The sequence below is a fragment of the Elephantulus edwardii genome, unplaced genomic scaffold (genome assembly GCF_000299155.1).
Source record: "Elephantulus edwardii isolate Elephantulus edwardi_28Jun2011 unplaced genomic scaffold, EleEdw1.0 scaffold00236, whole genome shotgun sequence".
In the NCBI taxonomy this organism is placed as follows: Eukaryota; Metazoa; Chordata; class Mammalia; order Macroscelidea; family Macroscelididae; genus Elephantulus; species Elephantulus edwardii.
The window spans coordinates 2,997,101-3,011,296 of record NW_006399986.1 but is presented as its reverse complement, the minus strand read 5'-3'; the positions used below and the strand labels follow the sequence as shown (position 1 = coordinate 3,011,296).

Genomic DNA, 14,196 nt, shown 5'->3' with positions numbered 1-14,196 from the left:
CTGCCACTACTGTCTGCTTTCACCTCAGCCGGGCGCCTGAGCCCCCCGGGACTCGGTGCCTCACTTGTCCCTCCATGGTGTGGAAGAAACCGAAACGGAAATCTACTGAGTTGCTTTCAGATAAGGGGAAACCACCCCTGGGCTCCCCCATGAGGTCTGGCAGGGACCTGGGGTCGAGGTGACGCCTTCTGAACACTTTTCCACAAGGGACATTGATTCCCTAACAAGCTACTTGAATGTATGATCACATACTCCGTCCTGGCCACGTGAGGGACGCCGCCGGCAGGGAGCAATCCGGCAGCTCTTTGTGGCCATTGGTGTCCACGGTGGAGGCCACGGCCTGAAACACATTCCCCCCCCCCCATCGGTGGCTGAAGACCAAACCCCCCCAAAGACCCTTTGCATTCAGACTTGAGGAAGATGGCCTCTGCCCAGTTACTGTTGGCTGTGACAATGCACACCCCAAATCGGAGTTCTGGAACTACAGTGCAATAGGGCTTAGACCCCTAAACAGAACCATGTCCAAAAAGCATTCCGCAGCTCCCCCATCTAGTCATCCCAAACATCGGGTGTGGGAAGTACCCCACGCTCCCAAACAGCTGTTTTCCGTTAAGACACTGAATTGAATCCAACCTGGCCCCCAGTTCCAGGGTTCAGGGTTGCGTCCCCCACTGCCCCATGGCTCCAAAACACCTGGGACTGGACCCTGACAACGGGGGCGAAAAGTCAGTCTCCCCACTTCCGATCAAAACGTTATTGCAAGAGAAGAATTTTAATAATGAGATACTTCTATTTTTCCAACTTGTATTTTTTCAATTCTGCCTTTTGGAATATAAACAACTCCCCTTTCCCCCCAACACTCATACCTGTCTGTATTTTGCTCCACCCACCATGGTTCAGTAAAGATGCAGTTTGATGGTATTTCTGGCAGTCGGCTTTCCTTATCCCTGGCTAGTTCACTCACTTGTGTGACCCGCCTGGCCACTGTAGGCATTTTGAGTTTTCGGATCCCTGCCCTCCGCCTGCTGATTTGAACCTGGGCGGGGGCGGGCAGCTGGGGCTCTGCATCAGAGAATCATCCCCCCGGGTGGTCTGCAAGGTGTAAAGGGGCGCCAGGTGTGAGTCCCCAGGTCAGGCAGCAAGGATGTGCAAACTCAGGTGGCTTCAGGGTCCAGGCAGGTGCTGAAAATGTGTGAGACGGGTGTAAGATCATGATGGGGACTGTGGCGAACCTGGAGAGGGCCGGCCCTGCAGGACAGCATTCAAATTGAAAGCAAACTCAAAACCCCCACATGCACTATGAAGAGGACCAAACAAAACCTGTGTGTGGGCCAGAGGTGCTCTGGGCTTGCAGCCTGCACACTATGGAGGAGGGGGCGGAGGGTGGAGAATAAGAACAGAAAAGCGGAGGGATGGGGGAGTGGGCAAGGAGCCAGAAGCTGGGGGGGACCCAGGCCAGTAGGTGCTGGAGGCTGGGAGTGTGATGAGGGTGTGTCCAGCAATTAAATCCCCGAAAAGTGGGAGAAGGAAGCAGCTGTCACTTGTTTCTTCAGAATCGAAAGTGTCCCCTCCTCAGGGAAATGGGGTGTTGACAAAACACGGATCAGTCACTGGTGGGGTTGCCACCCCCGAGGCCCTCCTTGACGGTCAGAACTGCAGAAGCCAGCTCTGGCCCAGCACAGGGCGGGCTCCTGGGGGGACGGGTGGAAGGACGCCCCATCACACAGTCGAAGTACCGAGGTCACAGGAGGGCCAGAGCCCTTCTCCAGGGACTCGCTCCAGGTGCAAAGGGACAACCTTCACCCCAAAAGGATGCTTTTAAGTCCACCTGGAGGTGCCTCTGGAGAACCCTGCTTAACACGCAGCCAGGAACACCCCCCTGAGCAGTTCTCACGCTCATAGTGCTCCCCGGGTCACTCGGGTGCTTCTTAGAAGCAGCCGGCACCGGCAGTGCTTGTGGGTCCTCTCCTTACCGAAACACCCACACATACTTGTATCAGCAAGCGGGTTCTGGCTCACCGACCTCGTGGGCCAGGGTAGACCACCCTCTGGGGGCTTCCCTAAGCCTTAGTTTACATACGGCTGGTACCTCTTCCTTCCCTATCCCTGAAGGGGGTCTGACCAGCACCATGCAGATGATCAGGGAGCCCTTCATCTGCAACAGAGCTGCCTACGTGAAGCAGCAGACAGACCAGTGGGAAGGGGCATGGCGAAAGCCTCAGGGCACAGCAAGTTCCGCCCAAGTCCCATCTGGGACCCACGCAGGTCCCCACACGTGTCTTGAGCCTGTTTATTCCTGTGTCTACTAGAGACTGCCCCCTTTGACCCGTTTTATCTGTGACCCCAGGCAGGTCCCCACATAGGTCTTGAGCCTCAGTTTTCTCTTGGGACAACCAGCCCCTCCCCCATGTATTGCTGGGAGGACTGGGGCGCACCAGGGCTCCACATCGCCCCTGCAACACAGCCCTGTGCTTGACTGCTGCTGTGGTCACCAGCATGGAGCAGGCTTACTGGACAGGAGTCCTGGTGAGAAGACACCACACCTGGATGCCCTTCCTTTCCATTTCCTTTCTGGCCTCTTTGCTTTTTTAAAAAAAATAATGAAAGTTTACAGAGACTTTGAATTTCCATTGTCATTGTTGCACTTTTCCCCTGCCCACTTCTCCCCCTCCATTCATTCTTTTTGAAAAGTAAAAGAAAATTTCTTTCATTGTTATACAGTCCCTCCCCTCAAGTCTACGCCACTATGCAATCTTCATTCTGGACTCCTGTCATGACAGTAATACCTAATCATTTATCCTTTTTAAAGAGCTCTCTCCCTCATCTGTTTCAATGCAGTATTCGTTATTTATCCCCTCTTTCTCAGTCTCCCCCCAACCCCGATGTCAGTCCTGTTTTACAACGGTGGCACTATGCAGCATTTGTCTTTTTGTGACTGAGATATTTCACTCAATATAACGTCCTCCAGGGTCACCCATTTTGAGTAATATTTCATGAGTTCCTTGTTTTTCAGTGCAGCATAGTATTCCATTGTATGGATATACCAGAGCTGCTCTATCCATTCCTTGGTTGATAGGGCCTCTTAGCTTTTGGATCATGCATTTGCAGCTAGAGATGAGTGAAATTCAGAAAACGGAGCAATCTAGCAAATGTGTGAGAAAATAATTGTAAAAGGAAATTCAGACACAACTGCATTGATAAAATACATGAACAGTTGTGCACCCATCTTGACCAGAGGCCATACCAGCCTGCCCAGCTCTGAAACAAACTTCGTGTGTGTGTGTGTGTGTGTGTGTGTGTGTGTGTGTGTGTGTGTGTATACACACATACTTAAAAAAAATACTTCATTTGTTGTGAAGTCAGAAACAGCTCATAGCTGAGCCCCTAGTGAGGTTTCTGAAACTTCAATTAGCTGCATAGGAAGCAATTGTGCATCTTTCAGGAAACAACTGGTGAATCCATACTGCTAGACAATCTTAGGATTCTCTAGAGAAACAGAACTAGAAGACGATGTGTAGGGCAGGTGGGCAACTTCTGCAGGCTGATGTCCCCAAGCCCGTATGTGACAGAGATGATGAAAACAGTGATGGGTTCTGGCAACTTGTCAGTCTACTCTGGAGGGAGAATCAACCCATTACCATGAAATGAGAACCAGATCACAACTGACCCTCCGTTGGGTTTGGAGAGGGACAGTGAAGGAGAGAAGACTCTGAACGAGATGGATTGACACAGCGACTGCAGCAATGGGATGGGATAGCAATGCAGGATAGGACAGGGTTCAGATCTGTTCACAGGGTTGCTGTGAACATCGGCTCAATGGCACCCAACAGCAACCACAATTGAGTTCGGGGGATGCAGACCACACCGGAGCCTCCCCATCTCATGGAGCAGATAGTAGATTAGAGCCACCATAGTCTCGGTTTGGGGGTTAGCAGCACCACTCCCTACAGACTATGCCACCCACGCTCCCTCTGTTGTTATGTGCCATCGAGTTGTTTGCGACTCATAGCGACCCTATGTACAAGAATCTTTTCATAGTCCTTTATAATTTTAAAAGTGCTATGCCACTGCTTAATAACAGATTATTATAACTAACTGCCACAATGTCTAGGTAGATAAATACCTCTTTGCTCGTGAAGTCATTAGGTGATTGGATGAAGACAAATAATCTGGCTTAATCATGTGTACATCAAAATCTGAATTGTAAGTGCAACAATGAATGAATGAATGGAAATCCAAAATCTTTGTAAATGGTCATTAAAATTAATAAAATTATTTTTTTTATTTTATTATTTGTGTGTGTGCATGTACCGTCAAATCAGATCTATAAAATTCTTTTTTTTTTTAAAAAAAAAAAAAAAAAAAGGTGAATTGCACTGGGGAAATCTGTCAGGGGTCTCTCCAGAGTACTGAAGAGTAATAATGTCAATCTGATTCAGGCCAAGGTCTTTGCAATTACTTGCTTTGCATTGGCAACCAGGACAGTGACTAAGGATGACGGAAGAATTGATGCCTTGGAACTGTGGGGCTGGAGAAGAGTACTGAATATACTATGGATTGCTAGGAAAACAGGTTCGTCCTGGAGCAAGTGAAGCCAGGCTGCTCCCTGGACCAAAGGTTATGAATCTCTGTCTGACATACTCTGGGCATGTTGCAAGGCAGGACCAGTCCTTGGAGAGGGACATCATGCTTGGGAGGTTGGAGGAGCAGCGTAGGAGAGGAAGACCCTGGAAGAAATGGATTGACTCAGTGACTGGGGTAAATAGGGGTAGATGTGTCAGAGATAGTGAGGTTGGCTCAAGATAGAGCCGAGTTCGGAGCTGTTACATAAGAGTCGCTATGAGTTGCAAGCGACTCAATGGCACATAACAACAGGCCTCATGAGGAGGCCTGGTGGTGGTACAAGAGTTACGCATTCAGCTGCTAAGCTAAAGGGTGACAGTTTGAACCCACCTAGCAACTCCCTGAGAGAAAGACTTGGAATAGATGTGCGCATAAAGACGGCTGCCCAGGCAGCCCCATGGGGTGGTTCTGTTGCCGTCAGAACTGACTCGGTGGGTTTTGAGGGGCAGTAAATCAACATGGGAGGAGATGGCCAGTTCTACTCTGTCCAGTATCGAGATGGTCATTACGACTTGCAGTCAACCCGAGGACACAGCCACACTTGGTCACCATCACAGGTCATGCCCCAGCAGTGAGGTACCGGAGCCCAACCAGGCCGGCTGCAGTTGACCATCAAGATGGGTCTACAAGCATATGGTTGTAGATACAGTGTCTTGAGATTTTTTTTACACAAATAGGTCACTGTTGACCTTTCATCTTGCTTGCTTCCCCACTTTCATTTGGCAGTCTGACCACAGCAATAATTTACTGTGAGTCAGCTCTGGTGGCCTAGTGGCAAGAAATTGCACTGCAATCCCAAAGGTGCATGGTTCGAATCCACCAGATGCTTTGCTGGAGAAAGAGGGGCAATCTCCTTCTGTCCTAGTTGGATCTGACTTGACAGTATACACACACACCCACACACACAAAAGATTAAAATAATATAAAAATTTACTGTGGTTCACCCATGTTTTTATTTTTAAATATGATTTTTAAAAATTATTAATTTTAATGAAAATTTATAGACTTTGGATTTCCATTCATTCATTGTTGCACTTAATTTTTATTTTATTATTTTTGTGCGAGTGTACCGTCAAATCAGATCTGACTGGTACAGGAGGAGATTGTCCCTCTTTCCCCGGCAGAGCATCTGATGGATTTGAACCGTGAGCCTCTGGGATTGTAGTTGCAGCTCCTTGCCACTAGACCACCAGAGCTCCCCACTGTTGCACTTCAAATACGATGTTGTTAAGCATACACACAGCAAAACATACCCCCAGTTCAAACTTTTCTGCACACACCAGTGACATTCTCTGAGAAGCACAGCCATTCCGACTCCCTTTTTCTCAGCTGCCCCACCACCATGAGCAGAAGTCACCTCCCGTCAAACATTTTTGGTTACGCCAAGTGGATCTGCTGTAGTTGTTAAGAGTCTGTACCGTTCTTTCCCATTGATCCCTCCTAGGCGATGGGTTTCTGCAAACCAGGTCCCTATGCAGAGTGTGAGTAGGCTGCCCTGGTGCCTGACTTCCTTGAGGCCCCAAGCGTGATAGGTGCATGGGTGCAACGTATGCGAAAAATCCAGACATGCTCACGACAAATTTTTTTTCTAGTTACGTCTCTCTGGAGACTAAGGTGCGTCTAATACAGGCCATGGTCTTCGCAATCACTTGTTATGCATCAGAGAGTTGGACAATGACCAAGGAGGATAGAAGGAGAATTGATGCCTTTGAGCTGTGGTGCTGGAGAAGAGTATTGAGAATACCATGGACTTCTAGGAAAACAAACAGATTCGTCCTGGAGAGGGTTAAACCGTGTGGCTCCTTGGAGGCAAGGATTCTGAGGCTCCATCTAACATACTTTGGACTTGTTGTGAGGAGAGACTGGTCCTTGGAGGACATCATGCTTGGGAGGGTGGAGGGACAGCACAGGAGGGGAAGACCCTCTATGAGGTGGATTGATTCAGTGACTGGGATAATTGGGATGGGAATGTCAGAGACAGTGCGACTGGCACAGGACAGAGCAGAGTTTAGGGCTGTTGTACACAGGGTCGCTATGAGTCGCGGCACATAACGACAACACCACTAAACAATGTGAGCTGCTCGGCTCCGTCCTCCTGTTTCCTTTTCACCACTTTGTCCTCTCTGGCCCGCTTCCGACCCTCTGCATCCCATTTCTTCCATCTTCGTCACCCTGCTGTCTCTCTCCGTCCTCAGTGCTTCCTGTTTTCCAGTCATGTTCCGTGTCCAGTTGGGCATTAATCCTTCTGCTCCGTTGCTTCCTTCCTTCCTCTTTTGCTCTTTCGGCCCCTCTATCTTCTCTCGTCTTTCCTTTCCCTGCTGGTGTGGATCCCTGCATTCTCCTCCCCCTGGGGTCTCCGTGCCCTTAACCTGTGCCCTCCCCTCACCCTCACCATGTACCCACTGGCCCTACCCCCCCAGCAAGGAGCCCCTCTCCTGTCAGTCACCTTTGTGAGCTGCTGGGCCACACTGTCCCTGGGAATGGGGCGAGCGCCTGGCGGCCCTGAGGCCTGAAGTTCCTTTAGTCGATAAGACAGCTCCACCAGTGACAGGGAAGGTCCCAGGAGTGGGGGATGCCTGGGCCCTTCCTCTGGCCCTGTTTTATCTTATTTTTCTTCATTTGCTGCTATTTATGTTTTGTGAGGCAAGGAGGTCTCCCTTTCCTCCCTACCCACTGCCAGGCACAGAGGAGAAAGGGACTCGATGGTGGGTACCCATTCTCAACGGAGGACCCTTCCCCCAAGCTCTGTTGTGTCCCTTCAGGTCCTCTATGCCCAGCAGCTATCTCCTTCCATCCCCCACACCTGGGGTCAGAGGAGTGGGGTGAGGGCCTGCAGAGTGTGCGTGGCCAGGTTCCGCAGCCCATGGGTGGGACTCTGCGGGGACAGCAGTAACAGCAGCCGCCGAGGTCCTGACTGCAGAGCCACCAGCCGCCATCCTGTGTCTGGTTCCTCGGGGCCTGACACCAGGTAGCAGGCCCGGGGCAGGTGGGCCCTCTGGGCTGTGTCCTCCACCTTCTCTTCCGATGATGGCCCTGGTTCTGGGGAAGGACAGAGAGGGTGGACGTGACTGGCAGGACCTGGACGTCAGTGGGAGGGAGCCTCACATTGTCCTGGGCTGGAGTCTGACCTGGTGAGGTCTGGGGCAGCTCCAGTCACCCAGCCTCGGTCTGTCTGTCCCTGAGGGGGTCCTGTGGACAGCCCTCAGGAAAGAACACAGTATCGTAGCCGAGTGACAGCGATTGCATGCTAGGCACCGTGCTGTGACACATAAGCCCTTGTCTTCTGAGGATCTGCCCCCAAACTCTTCTAAGCTCCATCCACCAGTCTTCCCCAGGGCTGGAGCATCATTCCCGATCCTTCCTTTGCCTACCTAGGCCCCATTTTCCCTAAGAATATAAGGAGTCCTAGTGGTAAATTGTTACATGCCGTCGATTTGTAGATGACTCATGGCAACCCTATGAACGAAAGACCTGAACACTTGTTGAACTTTCTTAGTTTCTCCAAGTTCATAGGGTTTCCAGAGCAAGCTACTTCAGAAGTGATGCCACTCCTGCTTCCAAGCTTGTTTTAATCAGGGAGCTCCACCAAACCCTGTCCACCATGGGTGACCATTATCACATCAGTGTCTCAGTGTTTGGCATCACAGCAACCACACGTTACTTCTGTACAGCAAATCGACAGACCAGAGCTCAATTAGCCTAATGGACAAAAAGTGATGCTACCAAGCTAAAGGTGGGTGATTTTAATCTGCGTCCCTCAGGCCTGCTTGTAATTGCTTTTGGTCAAACAGTCTCCTAGGTGGTATAGTACTGGTCTATACAGAAGCTAACTCGTGGTTGCTGTGACGCCAAACACTGTGACCCTGATGTGCCAAATGTGAGACTGGTCACTGATGGCGGACAGTGTTCTGTGGAGCTCCGTGATTAAAACAAGCTTGGAAGCAGGAGTGGCATCCACTTCCGAAATATCTTGCCTCTGGAAACCCTATGAATTTGGAGAAATGAAGAAAGTTATACAAGTGTTCAGGTCATTCATTCATAGGGTCTCTATAAGTCACCTATGACTCGATGGCATTTAACAACAACAGTGGCAAATTACCACGTTGGCATGCAAACCAAAAGGTCAGTGGTTCGAATCCACCAGTCATTCTGTCTCTTACCCTAAAGATTTATAGCCTTGGAAACCTGACAGAGGATCCTCTCGACTGAAGTAGGTTAACAGACAGAAATGCATCCTGTCACATTCTGTGACTCTTCCTCACCTGGGTTCACCTGCCCCCCCCCCAAAACTGTAAGCAAACGTGGGCTTATAATAGAGTGAGGCAGGAGACTTGGGAGCCAGGCCACCTGAGTAGAATCCTAACTCTGCCCTTAACTACTAGCTGAGCCTGGTTCCCTCCCTGACACACAGCAGGGTGTCCAAGAAGGAAATGAGATGCTATGGACAAAAGCACTTGTTCAGTGACTGTCATGTTAAGGTCTCAGGTAACTGTGTCTGCCAGTGCTGAGGAGTCTAGTGCTTCCACACTGTCCGCCAGATTTTTCAACTCCAGTCCTCATGCCTATCCTAATGCGTCCCAGCACTCAGTGTCCCTCCCTGCCTGCAAGCTGGAAGAAGGGACCCTCTGCTGACCTGGTGGGAAGTGCATGGAGGCGACCAGGGTGTAAAAGGAGCGGAGGAGGCGCCGCCTGTGCTCTGCAGAAGGTTCTAGGACAAAAAAAGAGGCAGAGTCACAAAATGATTCCTCCCAGGTTGCGGCCCTCCCAGACCTGTCTGCAAGTCACCTCTGTCCCTGGAGGGCTCCACCGTGAACAGACAGCGTCTCAGTTCCAAGTGGAGAAGCAGCAGCCTGTGGGAAAGGGGGGTGTCATGGCCACAGAAGAGGTGAGGACCCCAGCCCACAGAGGTCGCAGCCCTACCCCAGGATGTCCTCGTGCAGGGGGTGGTCAGCAGGCAGCGCGCGGGGTCCCAGTTGCACGCAGGCCCTGAGGGGCTCCAGCAAAGGCTGCCACCATAGTTCCAGGAGCTGCAAGGGGCGTGGTCAGGGGGCGTGGTCGAAGCTGGGCGGGATCCAGGGTGAGGTGGGCGGTGCCAAGGGAAGGGCGTGGTCAAGGGAAGGAGCGGGCACCGAGGGCAAGGGTGGTAATTGGTGGGACCTGAAGAGGTGGAGTGAGGACCGAGGGGCGTGACCAGGACACTGCCCGCTTTTAAAGATAGGTGATTGGAGGTCGGTGAGGGGCGGGGAATAAGCACAGTGGGCGTGGCCAATAAATTGCCGCTTTTAAAAACAGGTGATTGGAGGCCTGTGAGGGGCGGGGACTGAGCAAAGAGGGCGTGGCAAGCAGGGGACCCACCCTCCCAGGACACCAGCAGTTAAAGGGGCTCAGTGACCAGGGGAATAGATGGGCATGGAGCAGATTTCACCTGTGGATCCAGCTGGCTGAGAGGGGGTTGCGGCCCACAGAGCAGACACAGTTCCAGGCCCGGCAGGAGCGTCAGGGTCAGGAGCCTGTGCGGGACCTGAAGCCCGTGGGTGGGGCCATGTGGAGCTCCGCCCCTTTTCCCGCCCCCAGAATGCTGGTTTTCCCCAAACCCCGCCCCTGCCACTCACCGTGGGACTCCCGTGGGGCAGGTACACCGGGTAGTCGCGAGCCGTCTGCGGAGGCAGAGAGCCCAGCAGCCAAGGCAGCAGCACGGCCTCGGGCATCCCCAGCCGCCACCACCCCTCGGTGGCCGCCACCACGCGGCCTGACACCATGAGGCTGACAAAGGCTGTGCTGGTGGCCTCAGCGAACCCTGAGAGGGCTTCCTGCAGGAGGGAGGCAGGTTCAAGTCCCCTGGGGGGCCTGTTTGAGGGGGGTCACCCTCCAGGGCTTGAGTTCTTCATGTCACTTGCAGGTACAGCCCCCTCTGTACTGTGTCATTAGATACAACGGGGCCTGCGACTCTCTATGACCAAAGCATATAACCAGCGATCAGCAAGTCTTCTACCCTCAGTCCAAACCATCACCGACGTACCAAATGTGACTGGCAGAGCGAGAAGGATGGGGTGAAGGGTTCCATGGCAGCCCCAGTACCTGCAGGAGGGACCCTTCCGGAGGAACCACGCAGTCCACACACTGAGTCAGGTCCCCAATGAGCTCAGGTTCCCCCAGGAAGCTGTCAATGAGGTAGTAGCTGGCCTAGCAGAGGGAGAAGGAAGGATCTAGGACCCTGGTGAGCTGGTAACTCTTGTGCCCGTGTGTCCTAACTCTTCCTCCTTCCGGCCTACAGCCTTACCCTCAACTCCTTCTTCAGTCTTTCTATGTTGCGAATATTGGTCAGCTCTTCCAGTCCCAGGAGAAGAACCTAGAAGAACCATACAGGGCATACAGGGCAGTGGGGGGCCCTGGACAACTGGTTGTGAGAGAAGGGAACAGGGGCCTGGACTCTTGAACCTGAGAGGAGGGAGCTAGGAGGCCAGGGTCTGAGGAAAGAGGAGGCTGGGATTCTTGGGACTGATGGAGGATTTGGGGGCACAGACTCCAGGTTCTAAGAGATCCGGAGAGGTCTGGGAATCTGGAATGGCTCCTAGATCTGAAGGAGGGACTAGGGGCCCTGGGGGAAGAGGATGCTGTGAACTCAGATAACTGGATTGGGGGAAAGGAGCTGGACATCTCACCATGGCCCCAAACACCATCTGGAGTAGCCGCTCCAACCTCAGCTCCGAGCTGCCCTCCACAGATGACAGGACAATGAGGGTGATGCTGTGAAGGGAAGGTGGGAGAGGAATGGTCCTGACTTGGGGGGCACGGGGCCATGAGTAGTGGGGTCATCCCTTTAATTTGGAAATGCCAGCTCCATCCTCTCATCTCCCACCGAGGAGAAAATGAGGCTGTTTAGAAACCGCCTTGCTAAATCAAGAGCTGGACTTGAGTGGCTAAAAATTTTTTAGGTGTTTTCGTTAAGAGGGATTATCACACCCCCAGCCCCTTCCCCTGTTCCAAGCTCCGGTTGGGGACCTGTCATGGAAGCTTTTCCACACCACAGTCGTGTGCTCGGTCCTCGCAGAGTTCAGCTGCACCTCCAGATTCTGCCCGAACATGTGGACTCCATTGAGGGAGCCGATGACCGAGAAGGGGAGCTGGGGAGGGAGTGGGGTGTCAGACAGGCATCTTCATTTCCTCATTCTAGGATGCCACGGCCAAAGGCTCCTGGCTCAGACCCCTCTCTACACCGTCCATCGCACTTTCGTCCCTTAACATGGAAATTTCCCCAGTCCCTGTTTCTTTGGGACCCAGAGTCCAAAGTGCTTAACCACCCTCCGCTTTGGCCACGTTCAGGCATCAGGCATCAGGCCCCACCTGCTGCCGCGTGGGCACGCCGCCGCGAGTGCTCCTGCAAAAGAGGGGGACCCCGCTGGAGGTGGCAAGGCACAGCAGATGCACGGTGCCCTCCGTCCCCTCCTCCCCCATCTGGACCCCCGTCGGTCATCCACAAGGGCCGGTTAGAGGGTTACTGGCCGCCGTGGAGCCTGCAGCGATCCCATTACACCGGGTTCCCGTCTCAAGCCGCAAGAGAGCGAGATAGGAAGCTAGCAGCGACTGTGCTAAATTCCCGCTTCTCCATGCAACTCAAAAGCGCCCTTAGCCCATCCAGCGCCGCCCCCAAACCCCGTAAGGTGCTTTTCCGCCCCAACCGGAAGTCCCGGGGTCGCTAACAAAGAGGGCGCTGGCGCGTTTGCAAGGGCGTCGTAATGTCGTGGAAATGCTTTGACTATTTAGTGAGTGAAATGAAGAGACGGCGGATACAAGGTACTCATTAGCACTCATCCGACGACTGATAATTTAATTTCGCAAACAGCGCCAAGTCCGCCAACATGGCGTAGCGGCAAGCCGTTGCCTAGCAACCGCCGTGGCGCTCCGGGTTTCATTTACGGCAGCAAATGCTAACTCTCAACGCTGACGCCGGGACCAGGCGTTGCTTAGCAACGACTGTTGAGCTTGACGTCTAAAGTTGGAAACAAGCCGGTTCTGCTGAAAGATGGTCTCGCACAAAAGCTGGGGCTTTGCTCTTTTAAGGTGAAATTCCTGTTATGATCGAAGAAAATAATATCTCCTCTCGCCGTTCATGTTGATTCGATCACATGACAACAACAACGATTATAGAATAATTATGTAGTGTTATCATGTGTTGTTGTTACTATGTACTGACAGCTGACCCTCCAGCGAGGAGCTTGCCCATCCTTCTCCCGCGGAGCAGATATTAAAATAATCTTCAATAAATACCCTAAGAGAAAAAGTTAACAGTTCCACCCAAAATAGGTATATTTACATAAATTATGCACAACTGTTGCTAGCAAACTTTCATCATTGTATGGAAGTCTAGTTTCTCTTTCAGGTTTTTAAAAATTTTTATTTTTTATTCATTTAAATGAAAGTTTACAGCGACTTTGGATTTCCATTCCTTCATTGTTGCACTTTTCTTCATGGCCAACCTCCCCCGCCCCCGTTCTCTCTTCTCTTTGAAAAGTAAAATTGTTTCATTGTTATACAATCCCTCACCCCAAGTTCACTCCACTGTGCAGACTTCAGTTTGAAAAGTAAAAGAAAAATTCTTTCATTGTTATACAATCCCTCCTCCCCCAGTCCACTCCACTGTGTAGCCTTCATTCTGGACTCCTGTAATGACAATAATACCTAGTCATATATACCTTTTAAGCAGTTCTCTCCCTCATCTTTTTCAATGCAGTATACATAATTTATCCCATCTTTCTCAGTCTCCCCCCAACCTTGATGTCAGTCCTGTTTTACAACAGTGGCCCTATGCAGTATTTGTCATTTTGTGACTGAGATATCTCACTCAGGGTAATGTCCTCCAGGGTCAACCATTAATATTTCATGAGTTCCTTGTTTTTTGATGGGTATGTGGGTTGTTTCCAACTGTTTACTATTGTGAACAAAGCAGCAATAAACATGGGTGGCATATGTCTGCTTGGGTGGTGGTTATGGTTTCTTTGGGGTAAATTCCCAGTAGTGGAATTATTTTGTCAAATGGTATTTCTGTTTGCAAGTTTTTGAGAAAGTGCCACACCGCCTTCCATAGCGGCTGCACAATTTTACAGTCCCAACAACAGTGAATAAGGGTTCTGGTTTCTCCACAACCTCATTGGCATTTCTTGTTTGCTGTTCTGTTAAGTTTTGCTGTTCTTACTGGGGTGAGATGATATCTCATAGTTGTTTCTCTTTTAGGGTTTTTTATAATCTATTAGTATTACATAATTGATTGACCCAAATCAGTTTACCTAAACGTTAACATTCATTAGCTTCTTTTTTTTTTTTTTTGTATTCAACAAAATTGCCCTTTAATTCTCTTCCCCTATCACTCCAATAACCTGGCACCCTTACAGTAATCCTGCAGTGCCTTTATTTGAAGAAGAGTCTATATAATGAGCACATAGGGTTCCTTGTTGTTGTTTGTAGGCATTTTGACGTCAATTGACTCTTAGTGACCCCAAGTACAGCAGGTTGAACCCCTGCCCAATCCTGTGCCATCCTAGCATCCTCTACTTTGCTTAAGCCTGTTGTTGTGAT

At 51.1% G+C, this 14,196-nt stretch overlaps 1 protein-coding gene across 2 annotated transcripts; it reads right to left on the bottom strand.

Annotated features, from left to right (window-relative positions):
• Window positions 1-7,432: 7,432 nt before the first annotated feature.
• On the bottom strand, window positions 7,433-12,078 carry FUZ (fuzzy planar cell polarity protein). 2 transcript variants are annotated; one of them, XM_006898649.1, is made up of 11 exons: window positions 11,968-12,078; window positions 11,626-11,747; window positions 11,286-11,370; window positions 10,904-10,972; window positions 10,702-10,806; window positions 10,236-10,433; window positions 10,049-10,144; window positions 9,544-9,650; window positions 9,409-9,473; window positions 9,257-9,331; window positions 7,433-7,662 (listed from the first exon to the last, which is right to left on the bottom strand). In XM_006898649.1, exons 1-11 carry the CDS (start codon window positions 12,076-12,078, stop codon window positions 7,433-7,435), a joined length of 1,263 nt encoding a protein of 420 aa, XP_006898711.1. The 2 variants fall into 2 exon arrangements, with proteins under 2 accessions (XP_006898711.1, XP_006898712.1); XM_006898650.1 differs by lacking the exon at window positions 11,286-11,370 and having other exon boundaries at window positions 11,649-11,747.
• Window positions 12,079-14,196: the final 2,118 nt, after the last annotated feature.